Genomic DNA, 16849 nt, shown 5'->3' with positions numbered 1-16849 from the left:
AGGTGCATGCACATAACATATAAAATTTGTACAGGGCTGTGAATACGAGGTTGAGCAGCCTGACGGTTGCACTACATCAAATACACGCACATAGAAAACAGTGCAAAATCGGACCGAAATAGCGCCGCGCCGCCTAGCCTGTTGACTCTCGTGAAGGGGTTGGCCTCCGATTTTTTTTAACGGAAATTCAAGATTACGACCAGAAGATCACTTTTCGTTTCAATTTCATGGGGATTAGCCACGAAAATATTTATGTATTCGCCCGTGAACGGAGATACCCCCAAAATAGCAGTAAAACTAACGCTCATTTCTGAATGTAGCCGCCTGCCTCTATGTCCGCAATTTGGAGCTTTTAGTGAAAGAATACCCCGAACTGGAAACTATCAGTCCTAATTTAGGATTGATAGATATTTCTGTGATGCCTCCTGATTATGGCCTGTCTTATTGTAAACATCCCGTGGGTTCAAAAAATATTAATGAGCTCGTGCGCAGAAAAACAACCATTTGGTGGTATGAGTGAAAGGCGACGCCGGTACGGTGCTTTTCCTACCTCCGAGTCCATGGTCACAGTGGGACGTATCTGTTTATAATGTTTCACTTTTTATCATAAACACTTTGTTTCATATTCATACAGCATCTTCGGTGAACGAAAATCTTCTCTCTTTGAATTTGGAACACTGTGTCCTCAAAATAAATGTACTTTTTTTTTAAATTTTAATTTAAAGCAGAATATGTAGCCCAACATTTCTGCGTTGTACGGTCTCTCATAACACAAACATTTCCATAACAATTTCCTGCAAACACCGCAAGTCGCAACCCTCATTTTCACTCTCAACCCTTGGCTGACCATAACCCCAGAAATCTGCTTGTAATGAAAGAGAAAAATGTCAAATATGTCCAATATGGAATTGTCTTCAGGTAATAAAATGTGGATAAAAAAGAAAGAAAAAAAAAACACTTCAGAGTGTAGAACCATCTGAAATTGCCTGGTAGCTAGCTTTTCAACTCAGGTGCACAGTTGACGCCAAACATACTTTCAATACTTTGTTGGAGGGACCATGCAAACATCTAGATGTTAGATGTCTGCACTAAACTTAACTCGCAGGTCACTTTTTATCCAGTAATGCCAAAGTGGAGTCGGGTTGAGGATGAGGGAATTAACAGGTGAAGGGACACACAACACAACACAGGGGAAAGCTTATACTGTTAAAAATGCTTTATTCATCAATGGGAAGACATCTTAAAGAATTCTTACAATATTGCAATTGCTTCTATATAGTTTCAAACACAGTACTACACCAAATTGGAAGATCTTACAATATAAGATAAGATTTTACTAAAGTGTCCTTTGTCAAAGTCAATCTCATTATTGCAATATACATTGTAGTAAATTTATATTTTACTCCCATCAGTGTAACTATGATGTTGATGAACTTGTATACCTTTACCAAATACATTGCTGGATCATACGATTTTCACAAAATCAATTAAACTCACAATGACTCAAAGTGACATATTCTTGCATGTTTTATGTTGGCATGCATTCATCAGTCTCTTGTATAAAAAGTTTTAAAAATCACAACAACTGTAAACATATACACTAAATCAAAACATGCCAATTTTTGAACAAAATTTTTTTATCAAATTATTCCAGTTGCACTGATTAAACAAACAAACTTCTTAGAAGACACATTATAAAATAAATGTACTGGTACCACTGAAAACAATTATTCTTTATCAACCTGCTTATTCTGACCAGCCATTGCTTTACATTTTCTTATATTTTTACTTTGGCATCAACAGAAGATTTTAGATCAATAAATTCCATTAGCTGATCAGATTAGCTCAGCAAATTATAATATTTTTGTAAAAGTTGCTTTTTCGTTATTTTTCTTTTCAGTCTTAAGAACTGTGAGTGAAACCCTGAGTATTAGAGGAAAACTCATCCATAAAACCAGATCTCTTTGCAGTCCATCATCAAAACAATCTCAGGTTTCCACAGGAGCGGCTGCATCTCTTTACAAATAGGTCATACTGACTACTTAACATGTCTGTTTCCACATCATATTATTCAAGACAAGATGTTAAATGTCACATGTATTTACTAGTCACATGTAAAATAGGAGACTGCACTTATTTCCGAAGGTTTTCCAAAAGAAATTTGGCGAAAATAGAAATTGTCCTTATTCCTTGACCTGACATTAAATGCCCTTTTCACTTTCTCTTTAGTGCTGCAACAAATCCTTAATCCTTAATTGATCTTTAGCCTATCCATGAACTTCACATAGGCTTTTAAGACATTTTCAGGATCTTCTAGTTGTGGGTAATGGCTGATATGGTCAGCTAGTTCAGTAACCCCAGAGTCGGGAATCAACATCCTGTCAAAGAAAAATTTCAACATCAAATCATCTATAAAACCGGACACCGATTGGCAATTTGGTTTGGATGAGAGAAATAGGTACATTTCACAATTAGTGGTAAAAGAGAGTTGCAATAGCTTGAGACAGAACAAAATAGCTTTGCAAATTAAACCCCACTACACCACACCAAACAAACTAACCAAAAAAAAAATTCAAAAACTTGACAAGGGGCAAAATTTTCATTAAAAGTACACTTTTCTCCTAATACATGTAATTGAAATGTTTGGGAAGTTTCTTTTATATGCTTCAATTAAGAGGCCAAATGCACACTAAATTACCATACTTCCAAGAGTGCTTGAAATCTAATTTAAAATCTTTCATAACAAAACTTAATGCAATACAACATAATGAATACAAGTTCTATTAGAACTTACTTGTATCGCTTCAGGAAAGTATTTGGAGGATTGATTGGATCCGATGGGCCATATATTAAGTGTACTGGAAAATAGGAAAAGTAAGACTGGTGAATTTTTGAATCGCACTGGTTATTTGTTATTTATGTTACACATACAAGTGTCCAACATGACATCCAGTAAGATTTGGGGCTAAATACAATATCTTATACATGTAATCACAGTAGCATAAAACATATCTATGCAAATTGATAGGCTCTGATATCCTAAACTGCCAAGATTGGATCCATCAAACACTGAAAAGTCCTCTGATCAATGGACACAGGATGTGATAATCGAACATCCCGTGCAGACATACGACACTTGAATCCCAAATATGTACATTCTTCTAGTTTACAGTTTTCAATCTGATACTGCTTTAGCAAACATGGTCATTTTAAAACTGTTTCAAAATCTTGTCTGCCTTTAGTACTGTAGCTTGAGAATCCCTCCTCATGAATCGATCTGCCTTGTTTTTGGTTGAAATTAAATTTATGATTTTCACAGATGGAAAAAGGATATACTGTGAAGAACAATTTTGACAATATATCTGTAGTACCCTATTGGACTGACAGTAACAGTGGTTTCTGTAATTAATCAACTTACAAGGAATCTTGGTTTCCTGAAGGGCACCAACCCACTTATCCCTATTGGCATACCTCTGCGGAAGATACTGAATTAGACTGTGAAGAACAAAATATGCCATGACATTAAACAACAGGTGCCTCGGCAATCAACCTGATCAACACAACTGCCATGATCAACTGAATGGAATGACAAGATCAGTTTGGCAGGCTAGCTGATTGCCATTAAACCAAATCAACCAGGCATTGAACACCAATGAAGTCGGATGTCAACTGCCTTTAACCACTTGCTGCCAGGGGCAGTTATCAATGTTGCTGATGCTGGGCCGGGATATTTATCATTTTTTTCTGTTTTCAAAATTCTTTAAAAATGTACTGGACACTTACAAACATGTGAAGGACTGTCTGGTGGCCCCTCTAGCCTGACGGACAAAATCTATTGACGCCTGGGTATTTCAGCCAGGCCTGCAGCCTTGTAAAAAGAGCCCAGATTGTGCAGTGTTATATAACTTTCTTTTGTTCAAGAACCTGGCTCAGTGCACTGCTGACCTCTTTTCAATAGGGACCAGATTAGCATGCAGAGGTGCTGTGTGGCTCATCACTGCTGTGGTGGTAGGGCGCTTTTGTCCCCTGGTGGTAATCCGTTCGCTCTAAATGCCCCAAACTGTGGTGTACTGTTTCAAAACAAGGCTGGATTATCTCCACTTTTGAGTGTGAAAAAATGTCTGTAATTCCCAGCAGCCTGGTCTTTTGTTCCGAGTACAGTCTTTTGTTACAAGGCCCTGTTCCCTTTGTCCGAGTTCAGAGACCCCAGCCACGCATATAAAGCATACGTGTCCCCTGCAGAAAGTGGTTATATCTCTCCCTTGGGCCGGAATACGGTAACCTAATTTTTTCAGTGAAATATGAACTTACTCATAAGTAATAAGGTTTCCATCATTCCAACGTATCAGTACCCAGTGATCTTCGAACTCATCCGATGTTGGCTGTGTTCGCTCACCAAACACTTCTCCAAACCTGCAAAACCGAAACATTTCACACAAAAATGACTGAAGAACCCTATATACATGCAATTTTTATTCGCAGGCCTGAAAATAAAACAAAAAAGAGAGAAAAAGCAGGTTTTTTTTCTAAATTAGGGTGGGGCAACCAAAAAACTGAAGGGGAACCCAAGGAACCAGCTTGACAAACACACGTATATACTTGTAACAACAGGGGCCAGGACACATTACCAAATGAATATAAAATATGTTGTACAAACTAAACATTTTGTGGATAGACTTCACTTACGCTTTTCTGAAAATCAGACGGTTCGTCACTCGCATTCCAATTGGTGCAATCCAGGGATTCATCATCAGCTGTCAAGATGAAATGGATAATGCAACGATTGATCATTGTGGTAACATCAAAACAATTCAGGTTGTAATGCATACACACTGCACCTTAATGCTCTAGCATTCATCCCATCAATGGTTATGGACAAAGATTTCTCCATGCCCCTCCTATTCCGTGCTCTTTTATATTTAAAGTTTTATGATGAACAATGGCACTATTCCAACATTTATTTGGCCTCACAGAATGGAACACTTCATCTAAATCTGTCATCTCAGGAAATTATTCTTACCATGCCATTGCATGAATGTGAAAAGTTCATCATCTGTTTTATACTGTACTTGCGTACATCTTCAAAGGTATTAAGTTACAACAACAGTCTTCATGCATTTACGTCATTATTAAAAAACAGATTCATATCCAAAGCACTACTCATTGGTAGTACTGTGCAATGCTATTATTTTCCTCTTTCTTATTGGGAATGAAATGTATGAATGGGGGTAAGAACCAGTCAAGTGAAGCTCTATTTGACAGGTACTGTGGGAGAGAATGAATAACTCAGTGACATGATACGTGATCCACCAATTTGATGAAGGTTTATGCAGGTACTAATATAAGATATTATAAGCAACAACTTGACCTAAAAGGGTAGACATGGTGCATCTAACAAATTGTTGTGTCAGTGCCAAGTTTCAAGTAGTTTCGTGAAAACTGCATAAACAGGTCTGTGCCTTGCAGGAAATGTTTGTGCTGAATTAAATCACAGGAAAATGGAGCTTTAGACAAAGACACTTCTGCTGTTCCAGGCTTCTGTATTTTGATTAATTTTAGATATATGATCTCCAGGAACAAGATCAATATTCTGGTCAAAATATCGGAACTTGATACATTTTGGCATAAGTCACTGGAAAACTGGCAATTTTGGCAAACTCACTGTGCTAGCCAATTACTAAGCACGTAGGAGGTAAATGCCGTCAAGTCACAGATTATTAATACGATGCCTAAAAACATCTAAGTGAAATTTCCTTCATCTGACCAAGACTGTCGCTTCAAGTAGTATCTGAATCGATGGTAAATGACATTTTGTTTTACATTCTTGTATTTTTTTCAAAATTTAAATTTGTTTCTATTTTTTCTACTTGCATTTGTTATCATAAAAGTTAACAATTAGGGGTTAATTTCAAATTATGATCAGTAAGCTTGAAAAAAGAAGGGTCAATATAATCCCACTTTTCCCACGCATTTCAATGAATTTTGAGATACCACTTTTTTGCGCAAGCACATCTATTACTTGTAATAATCTTGAAGTAAATATGAATCGAAATTCAGAAAAAAATACTTTTCAAAAATACACATTACGACATTTTTGCACAGACATAACGAAATGAAAAAAGGATCCCAATATATTACTCTCAGGCCTTATAATAGTCATGAATGAAACAAAGGGACAGTGAAGGGCTAGATTGGAAGACATTATCCTTTTACTTAACCACCTTGGCATAACTCAAACTGAGTGAGTCCACTCTATCCCTGAACAGATATTATTTTTGAAAAATGTTAATGGAGTTTCAACTTCTGACAGTCACCAACCTTCTGGGTGAGTCTTATTTCCAGTGTTTCTGGCAGAATGCCTGAAAGACAAACAAATATCTGACAAGTAAATGAAATTTAATCAGCACGAACCTTCTGCATAAACCTTGGCTGATGAGTTTCAGGCAAAATTCCTGTTGACAAGAGCAACATTTCAACATAAAAAATTAAGAAATAAATAAAAACAAACAGGAAATTTACATCTAAAGCATGAACATGCAAAGCATGCAATAAAAAAGCCAAAGAAAAACTGCTTACTAACTTGAATGGCCAAATGACATCAAAATAAAGTGTTAAAGTAAGACTGCCTGACATTTTGATAATTGCTGAATCTTTCTCAATGTTAGGACTCTTTTTGCGTTTAAGCATAAGGCCCTTTAAAATTACATAAAAAGAAATAACATCACTCCAGAAAACAGCTGCATTTTTGCTGGTAATAAAAAGTAAATTCCCAGGAAAATGTATAATTTTTAAAAGTGTTTTAAAAATGTACATGTAGACCACTTATGAATACCTTTAAGGACAGTTTCCCTATTCAACAAAACACAACTTGACCGTGTATTGACAATTAATAATACCCGCTACGAGTTGATAATGCCTGCTGAGAATAAAACAAAATTCCTGATTCCTTGAATATAACAAGTTCTAGACGTGATAATTTCAGAAAATTAATGATACCATTATTTAGTTTCCATAGGCTAATTCATAATGGTATGGCAAACCCATTTTGGTACGTATATATTTGCAAATGGCGAACATCACCTTTGAAGACATGAATAACTGAGCAAAAAGAAATTAAAAATGAAAGAAATAAAGTTAAAAATCCTACAGGTTCTGCAAAAGCTTCTGAAGAGTACAGATTAGTGCAATTAGAATGTGCTTGGCTGCAGAGATTATTAAACTTGGTTTGGTTAGCACTGGTTGGTTTTATAAACTAGTTTGGTTTGATTAAAGCATCAACTAGTTAAATGTCTTGTTTTCCCTCACCTCCATTTGTCAAACAAGCACTGAGAATTTCCAGTTTTGGCTTCTTCTTTGACTTTGTTTGGGCATTTTGCCTGAAAAAAAAAAGAAACAGTTTGGTGACAATAATTGTTTTTTTTCCAAGTCAGTGACACTAGAAACACAAAACAATCCTGAAAGGTAATTCAGATTGCCAAATATCTGAATATTCGATCGATTATCGAAAATTCACATAAATTTTTCCAAATTCTAATATTCGAATGCAAAATTCATAAAACAGGAGAATTTTCTTTTGTTTTAAATGAGAAAATTTGCACTATGAAAACTTTTAAGCAGATTCAAATGAAAAGCAACGGCAATCTTACAATGATTAAAAGTAAATTATTCATTAAAAATTTAGAAGGAATAGACATTTTCAACAGGGTAAGAAGATGTATTGTTTGTCTCTTAAATCTTGCTAAATCATGGCTGGAGATACTTCTAGACATGAGAAGCTGGAAGCTATTGCAGTGATTACAGTGTACAATTGCGTGCGTTGCTGCAACTGATTTTGTGTTCAGTTTAATCATCAATAATCTGCCGGTCTGTAAGACTGAATATTGGGATATTCATTTGAATTGAAGGTCAAATATTTGAATGGTGAATTATTCAAATTGACTCAGCCCTAGGCCCAACCTTAAAGATTTTATGGGAAAAAAAAAACCAATACCAAAACAGAGAAAGAACAAAAAAATTATAAAATCATAATATATTGTAGAAAACATACAATACACTTCTTTCAACCGTGGACGTCAGCATGGTAAAATGATTGTCTCTTGTATCTACCATGTCTACAAGCAAGGAAATTTGCCTCTTTCTTGGAACAAATAAGTTTTTCTTTTTGAGGTTGCATAAATGTGTGGATGGCTGGCATAAAGAGCTACAGTGTGTGCTTGTTCAAAACATGGTTCATGGCCAGCAAATGGAGCAATTTTTCATATTGAACTGATGCTTGAAAAGGGAATTTACAAAATAATCTTCATCAACTATCTCTGAACATAGTATGGCTTATGGCAGTGGTGGACTACAGTTGGGAGGGTTGATTACAAGATACTAATAGGAGTTATGGAAAGTTTCAGGCAGGAGGAGTACCAGTAGAAATACATGTACCTTGCTATGAGCTCCTGTGCCACTGTATCACCCATATCATGTGCTAGGATGTGAACTTGGTTCACTCCAAGCTCAGCCAAAAGTGCCTCCATAATGTCAGCTTGCTCAAACATGGTGTAGGCATGATCTCTCTGAAATTCAAATAATACCAATGATTTCCAGTTGTTACACATTAAGAATACCGAGTGCGACAGACATTGTTTGAAAAAATTACAGCCACCAGCAAGTTGTGTCTCTCTCAAGGTTGGAGAGGTCCTTTTGTCAAAACAGAGCAATGGTTCTTTACACAATTACACAAATTATTTGTGGCTGTTATTTCAACAGTAAAACGCTGGCTTCAGTTATCACTAGAAAAATGAAATGAACCTTACAGAGCTCCACATTCTGAATGTTTTTTTCATCTAATTGAAGGGATGACTGTTTGTTAGATAAGTCTTCTTCAAGTAAGGTTGGATTACCTACACAGCATGCAGAATTCACACCTATAAACTGGGTACTTCACAGTTCCTTGTGCAAATGGAAAGATAGATAACACATAGTCTGTGACTTTAAGTAGTCAGTGGTTTGCAAGGAGGTTTGGATAGCAGGTAACAGTTCAGTGATTCTTTTGAATCAACTGCACAGCTCAAGAGTGCCATTCACACTGCCTCAACATAATGACAGGAATTGCAGGAGGATTTTGAAGGATTTGGGCAGTTAGGCACACCTCCAAATGACATTTTCAAGAAATTTTGGAGGATTTGGGCTGAATGCAATTTTTCATGTTGAAAATTGGAGGATTTGGGAGGATTCAGGATGGTTCCTTGTAAAAAGGCTTAGGGAATTAGGGTTAAAGTTAGGAATTACAAAAAATAACTCACTGGCTTGTCACTCAAACCAAATCCAATGAAGTCAGGAGCAATGACTCGTTCAAAGTGACCTGTCAGCCCATCCCACATCTACAATGAAAATACACCACCAAAACTGATTGCAGTTCTTTGTAGAGAGGCATCAGGAATAATTCATTCATCTAGAAGTTTAGATAAGCTTCAAGATTTCAAGTTGGACATTGAGCTTTAAAACCAATTATAATGCACAAGTATATGTAAACAGAAGCAGGCATGCATCAGGCTTTGCATGACAGGCATAACTGTCTTTCCCTTTACACCTTTCTTGCCCTTTTTCTGTTAAACCTACCCTTATGAGAAGGGTAAGTGCCTCCCTTTTGTTCCAAATGCCCCACACCTCCTGCCTATGACCGGTTCATACTTGATGCAAAAGTGAACACAATTGCAATTTTGTGACATCAGATCTAATATTCGCACTGCAAATTTGCAAAAGTTGAACACATTTCAATTGAAGCAAATCTCAATACAATGGCTTTGCTTTTGTATTGGCATGGAGTACAAACTGCCTTAACGTGGCTGGTCTTTGAGACAGAATCAGAAATAAGCTTTTGACCAGGGAAGTACATGTAGGTATAATACTGAAACAAATTTTGAAGGAAAAAATTACAGAGAGCTGTTATCTATATACATGTATAAGAGTACTCAAGTTCCTTAATCTTCATATTCAACTTCTTTGAAGTAGCCCACTTTTTAACTAGGTATCAAGTTCTAAGCAAAACAACATAACAACTCAAAAACATCCTTGCTCATAAAAAATATTATAACCAATGCTTTTGGATGTTGGTGTATGCAGGACAAATTACCTTATACCAATCAAAAGTTGAAGATGGGAAGCCATGAAGAATGAGCACCACTCGATCATCAGAACTATGGTCCTGACCCAAAGAATCTGACACAAAAGGAGATTTCTACAGTTATCCCAATTCAAAACCTTCCCAAAAGTACATACATGTACAAGGCAGAACACTTTCCCAAATTACATTTCCTTTGTAGAGTTACCTTTGTAAAAGATGTTGAAGTCCTTGAACTTGAAGTATTTTCCTGAGGTTTTCCATTTTTGAAGTCTTTCTGATAATGGAGGCTGTGGCCAGTTGCAATACACAGCAACTAAAGCTATCAGTACAGCCACAGATTTCACACTTAACATATTGCTGTAGAATGTACAAATCCTATTCTGTAAAAGAAATAGAAAACAATGAGAGAATGCAACAAGGTTGGTTCATTTATAGCAATCCACCCTCTCCTAACACACCAAAAACAATGCAAATCTTTGCAATACGCACTCTAATGATAAACTCAACCCACAATGTTTAGCAATGTCCACAGGACAAAGGTGTCAGTTAATGAAAGAGTCTATGGGAGCACATTAAATTCACTTTAAAAAGTTAGTGTACTGCTGATATATTTGGTTGATATATAACATGTGTCCAAGATTGGGTATCACACTGCACCATTAGTCAATCATTAGTCAAGACAAAACCCTCACGCTGCAGCAGACTCTTGAGTAAGGCCGTACTCATGAGGCATCAATTAATCACATACGACAGCTGGCCCAGGTTCAACCTTCTGACCTCTCTGTAGACGCTGTCAGATCCAGACGTCAATGCCGTAACGGTGGAGGCACGTACCCCTTCACAAGGAGAGAGTGCTGTCCAGTGTACAACACTACATGTCACAAATGTGGCAAAAGGAACCACTGGCAATCTGTCTGCAGATCTGGTTCGAGTAACAGTGGTCAACGCAGCCGTTCCAAATGCAAAGCACGAGCCAGCTGAACTCAACGCCGACAGACATGCTCCAGTTCAAGATCGAGGACAAAATCTAGCCGTGATGTCCACTCTATCTCCAATCCAGACCATGTGAGTGACCTCGAGGACCAGTTTTACGAAATAGTCATCAGTCCAATTGCCATGACCCCAACACCTCAGACCATTGTGACTCTGACACCCGCAATGAGGCATATACCTACGTAGATGTGAGGCGAGACAGAAAGACACTTGTCAAGCTGCGAGTTAAAGTCGACACAGGTGCACAGGGCAACACCTTGCCCCTTCGCATGTACCGTCGCATGTATCCAGACAGACTCACTGCTGACGGTTTCCCAATGCCAGAGTACGTATCCAACCAACACGCCATATTATGTGCCTACAACAACACAAAGATCAACCAGCAGGGGTCAACAACACTCACCTGCTAGTCTGACCAGAGTGGATGGAGTAAGGCAGAATTCTTCACTGTAGAGTCTGAAGGCCCAGCAATACTCGAACTGCCTACATACGACAACTGAAGCTCGAGACACTACACTGTGCAATTGCCACCCTAGAGTGTCCCCCTATCAACTCAACTGAGGAGCTACTGCAGCAGTATTCTGATCAGTTTGACAGAATTGGCAATTTTCCAGGCGCATACCATATTGTTCTCAAAGATGGAACCCAACCCACTATCAGTGCCTCTCGCAAATGCCCAGTAAAGCTGAAAGGTGAGCTGTAAGCAGAGTTAGACAACATGGACCAACAGGGCACAATTAGACACGTCACAGAACCGACTGGGTAAGCAGTCTCACAGCCTCCAGGCATGGAAATGGTAAACTCAGAATTTGCCTTGATCCCAAGGACTCGAACAACGCGATCAAAAGATGCCATCACAAGACTCCCACCATAGAAGAAACTACCCATAAGTTTTCAGGTGCACATTTCTTCAGCAAACTGGATGCAAAAAATGGCTACTGGTCAGTGCGACTTAATGGCAAAAGTTCCCTACTCACAACTTTCAACAGTCCCTTTGGCCGTTATTTTAACCTGAGATTACCCTTTGGGTTAGTGATGAGCCAAGATGTGTTCCAGATGCGCATGGACCATTTTCTCTAGTCATGCCCCGGCACAATCGGCATTGCAGATGATATTGTGGTATTCGGTGCAACAGAGTATGAGCACGATTGCAATCTCCATCATTTGATGAAGGCAGCCAGCCAGTTTGGTATGATGTTCAACAGTACGATGTGCAATCAAAACTCCGAACATGAAGTTTTTCGGCATGATCTACGACAAGCATGGTGCGCATTCCGACCCCGACAAGGTTGCAGCCATCGAACAGATAAGACCCCCTCAAGACAAGATGCTCCAAGAGTTTGTTGACATGGTGACCTACATGTATCTCAATCCCTTCATTCCCCACCTGTCTCAACACAAAGCTGACCTCAGAGAGTTACTGAAAAAAAGATGCTGATTTCGTCTGGTCTCTTTCACACCAGATGGCGTTCGAGAAGGTCAAAGATCTCATCGGTACCAAGACAATACTTACCTACTTCGATTTCTCGAAAGAAACCACAACCCAGGTCGATGCATGAAGCAGAGGCATAGGAACAACCCTGACTCAAGATGACAGGGCAGTCGCCTTTGCATCAAAATCCCCGAGTGAAACAGAACATAGATACACCAACATAGAGTGTGAACTCCTTGCAGTAGTTTTTGGATGTGAGCGATTCCATACCTATGTCTACAATAGTAGTTTCACTATCGAGAGTGACCACAAACCCTTGGAGATGATTCAGCGGAAGGTATTGTACAGACGCTATTGTCATTGTGGCCGTGACTTCTTTAAATCTGTTTGGCCAAGCACATAACTTCTCATCAGATCTGCATATTACACTAGCAAGCACGTAATGATGATTGATGTATTGTAGCATAGAATAGCTTTAGAAATTATTATTAGAAAGATCCAAATTAGAGTGGGAAAAGCTAAATATTGTTGTGGCTGATGATATTTATTTCCTGGAGACAATGCTGATAGTTGGTAGTAACGGTCTTTCTGTATTTAAAAAAAACCTTTTCTTCAACAACTCATTCTTATTGAAAACACAAACTTACCTCGTAGAAAGAACGCATGAAAAAGAACAATAGAAACAAGACCTGCTACCTATTCGCTCTTTGCACGCTGCCGCCATAGGCACGCAGAGTCTTGATCTGGCAGCTTTACACTTTAATGATTCCCCGTGTATGTTGCTTAGTAAGTTTGGGCATGTTGTGTTAGTTCTCTAGTTCTACCATGTATATGTCTATTATACGATTGGACAATATTTCAAAAGCTACGTTGACACAATTCTGACATATCTACAAGCTGCCAGTTCAAGGCTCTGCATGCCAATAGCGACAGAGTGCAAAGAGCTATTAGTAATAGCATATGCAGGCACGGGGGATGGAAATGTTTCATTGTGTTTATAGAGAGCACCTTTACTGTTTCAGTAAAGGTGCCCTCTATAAACACCATGAAGCAAAGGGGCGACAGTACACAACGCGTTGAGTCACGCGTCATGTCGTGCATCATGTCGTGCTTCAGGCAACGTAATACATGATGTGATGTATGACATGATATATGACACAATGCATGACAGTGCGACACAACGGGCGACAAAAGGAGCGACGTTTAGGCAGAAAAAATGCAATAAGGAAACGACGTAAGACAGCACGATGCGACGGGCGTACATGTAGTGTGTGTACTACAAACATAATAATGGCAAGAAAAAATTTCCTGACGCGGTGCGCTGAGGTTTATCCGATCACTGGGGCACGGCTGTCTGCGGATACATTGACAATTACCATAACGACGTGTACAGAAACTGGAAATAAACTTGAAGAGGATGAGAAATAAACCCAGTGCTGGTTAAACCACATAATTCACCATGGACAACGCAGTTGACATTAAATTCCGTAGAGTTTCTATCATGCATCGGTGGAAATCTAGTCGTGGGGGAGATTGATTTACACCGTAGGCCTATGTTTATTATCTTATTCCATTTGTACAAAAAAATAAACAGCGAAATTCCTTGATCCATGCATGGTCTTTTCCTACCTCCATGATCCATCAGTTCCTGCTTAAAACATGGAGGGGAGACAGAGGACATTTGACATTGTGTCCCTCCCATACCAAATTCACGGGGGACCTCTCCCCCCTCCCCGCCCCGGGATTTCCGCTCTCGAATGCAAGTACAATCATGGAGGAAGGAGGGAATCCCCTTCTTCCTCCACGGTATAATGTATAACTCAATGTCGTTTGTGGAACTCCTCTCTCGACCAGTTTGGCGGTCATACTAATTACCGACAACACGCAACTGAACACAGCGTCAACACCAGTCCTCCAAAACACGGTAATTAAAGAGCCCTTTTTGGACGGGCTCAGGCGAAGTGGAAATGGGGCGAAGTGGAAACAGGAAGAAGTGGGGGATGGGGCGATGTGGAAATGGGGCGAAGTGGTTAGGGGCGCGACGTGGAAATGGGGCGAAGTTACTGTAGCATTCACGACCAGCCAGCCAGCTAGACGCGTACCCGGTTTGCGTATACCTTCGAACCTTCGGCCGTACGACAGAAGGCTCAATGATGGCTACGTTTGTTATCTCTGTTTGTACGTTTTCTTTGATGGTACTACTCTTAAACACAGTGCATTCCACGATTTTGGGAAATAATTATGAACCGAACTTGAGAAGAAACAATATAAGGTCAACAGGCCTTGATGGTATGTTCAGTCAAAGCGATTTTACTTCGGCAAGTAAAAGGAGGACGCAGGCGGTGGAAAACAAACGCAGACGAGTGAGAGATGCAACGGATTCGAAATGCAGTATTCCTGAGGAACAGATGATTGCGCTATCTGACCCAAGTCATACGAGTTTTGTAAGACAACTGCTAATTTTGTAGACTCAGTATCTAAGACACGAAAGAGTTCCATAGGGGCCTACCTGGATATGCTGGATTATAGCACTTGATACCGTATCACAATACTGAGGGGTCCGACGTCCGCTCCACTCCCACAAAAGGGCGGACGACGGACCCCACAGTTCTGGGGGTAGGCGGACCCCAGCACAGTTCTGGGACAGAGGGAGTAGTTATTATATGAAGCACATAATTTGCTTAAGCACGAGAAAACCTTGCTTGATAAATCAGGTAGCCAACCAAAACTCTGTCCAATATTAATATACATGTATACATGGTATATTGTTTTGGGATTGTATTTAGCTGTCTTTTGGCTAGCATGATGTTGAGTTTGAGTTGGTATTAAACTTTGTTTTTTTATCAATTTTTTTTTCACACTACCAAATTTTGTGCTTAAGCAGCTCTATGAAATTGGCCCCTGGCAGATCGAATGTTGGTCACTTTGGCACCTTGCCAGCTCGGCACCTTGCCAGCTCGGCACCTTGTCAACTCGGCACCTAAATAAATGTTGCCTCTGGTCTGCATTTTCCAAAGTTAGCAAATGTCCAAATTTTTAAAAGAGATTATGCGTAAATGATTGCCTAGTTAATGCATAGTTTACACGCACGATCCTAGCCAGAACTATGTTTAGTCCTTGACGAATTTTTAAATAATGCAGACTCTTAAAATTGGTGTGATTCAATAGTCATTTGATTCAAGAATCTTGATGCCTGTAGAGCATGACAAAACAAACTGTGCACTTGGCTTTGCTTCAATGCCATTCGTTTGAAGAAGACATCGAGACTTGATTGACTGAAGATAATTTCTATTATTTCTACCCTCCCGAGGCTCCACTACAGTCTCCACATCAATAAATTACACAATGATACATGTTCACACTCGAATTAACATATTTTTCGAAAGCACCCATACATGTAGTTTATTCCTAAAATCGATCTACATGTATGTATAAGAGAGAGTGTCTCTAAATGGAATAGAGCTATCATTTTTCATCCTTACTGGCTGCCTGCAAGTACCTTACTAGCCCAGCACTATAAACGGCAGGGGATAATCACAAACCAACTGGCTCTTTTCAGAGCCAACCCAAATTCAAGAAGGAGATAGATCTGCCTGCTGTTTGTTGTTGATTAATTAAAAAAAGGTGCTTTACCTTGTCTTTCTTTTCTGACCAATCACAGTGTCTGGGAATAAGAAATTTCCGTAATTTGGTCCCTGCACAAGAAAAACAAACTTTCATTGTGGGACCAAAATACTTTTGTTTCACCATTTTAATAATACAAGTTAATAAACATCTGTAGCACAGTATCTAACATCATCCGAAAAGTGATAAAAACACGGACAAAGGGAACAAAAATTGTTATCTGTTTGGGGTAAAAAAGAAGACGAAAATCGTAACCCTTTTTGGTCACAAACAAGTGTTGTAATCGAGGCTGAGGGTATGAATTTACTGAGGTACGAGTTGACCAGGGTACGAGCTGACACAGAATCCCCAGGCTGGCCTGTGTTTTATATGTACGTTCATTTTACTATATATATATGCTATATATCGTGCTGTCACGTTTTTGCGAGACGTATTTTTGCTAACCAAATATTTTATTCCTGTTTACCGCGAGACTGTGTGAGATCATTCATGATTAGCATGCTGGATGTAATGTCCATACTGCTATCTCCAACTTTTAAGATATTGAGAATAAAGTTTTCAGTTGTGACACTCAACAGCTATTCTATCCAATTATGGAAAATTTCTGCGGATTGGGAGAATTCTCCAGATCAGGAGAAAAAGAAACCTGATGAACCGTCTCACTTCAACTTCTCCCTATTGGGAGAGCA

At 39.0% G+C, this 16849-nt stretch overlaps 2 protein-coding genes across 6 annotated transcripts in view; one reads left to right on the top strand and one right to left on the bottom strand.

Moving 5' to 3' along the window:
- Positions 1–1198: 1198 nt before the first annotated feature.
- Positions 1199–15147, bottom strand: mest (mesoderm specific transcript). Of its 5 annotated transcripts, none has more exons than XM_022243613.2 (12): positions 15046–15147; positions 10317–10491; positions 10121–10206; positions 9291–9368; positions 8431–8561; positions 7306–7376; positions 6319–6359; positions 4687–4754; positions 4312–4413; positions 3419–3495; positions 2795–2858; positions 1199–2378 (listed from the first exon to the last, which is right to left on the bottom strand). In XM_022243613.2, exons 2-12 carry the CDS (start codon positions 10462–10464, stop codon positions 2252–2254), a joined length of 993 nt encoding a protein of 330 aa, XP_022099305.2. In that variant the 5' UTR covers positions 10465–10491; positions 15046–15147; the 3' UTR covers positions 1199–2251. The 5 variants fall into 5 exon arrangements, with proteins under 5 accessions (XP_022099305.2, XP_022099303.2, XP_022099304.2 ...); XM_022243611.2 differs by lacking the exon at positions 15046–15147 and adding an exon at positions 14412–14568; XM_022243612.2 differs by lacking the exon at positions 15046–15147 and adding an exon at positions 14426–14554.
- The window catches only part of sort1 (sortilin 1), a 79526-nt gene continuing 77295 nt past the window's right edge, over positions 14619–16849 (top strand). The window contains exon 1 of the mRNA XM_022243608.2: positions 14619–14980. Coding sequence (XP_022099300.2) covers positions 14687–14980 — 294 coding nt within the window. The 5' untranslated portion in view covers positions 14619–14686. The remainder of the gene's footprint in view (positions 14981–16849) is intronic.

Source organism: Acanthaster planci, linkage group LG04 (genome assembly GCF_054643075.1).
Source record: "Acanthaster planci isolate LZ-2023a linkage group LG04, COTS_SCS, whole genome shotgun sequence".
Taxonomy (NCBI): Eukaryota; Metazoa; Echinodermata; class Asteroidea; order Valvatida; family Acanthasteridae; genus Acanthaster; species Acanthaster planci.
Note: the sequence above shows the minus strand (reverse complement) of the source record. Positions and strands in the feature narration are given on the sequence as shown.

Bases quoted from the DNA above. Each gene is read 5' to 3' on its own strand.
- mest (XM_022243610.2), bottom strand. The intron at 7,377-8,430 runs GTACATGTATTT...TTTTTTTTTCAG, and splicing joins GCACAGGAGCTCATAGCAAG to GCAAAATGCCCAAACAAAGT. The intron at 2,859-3,418 runs GTAAGTTGATTA...CCTATTTTCCAG, and splicing joins TCAGGAAACCAAGATTCCTT to TACACTTAATATATGGCCCA.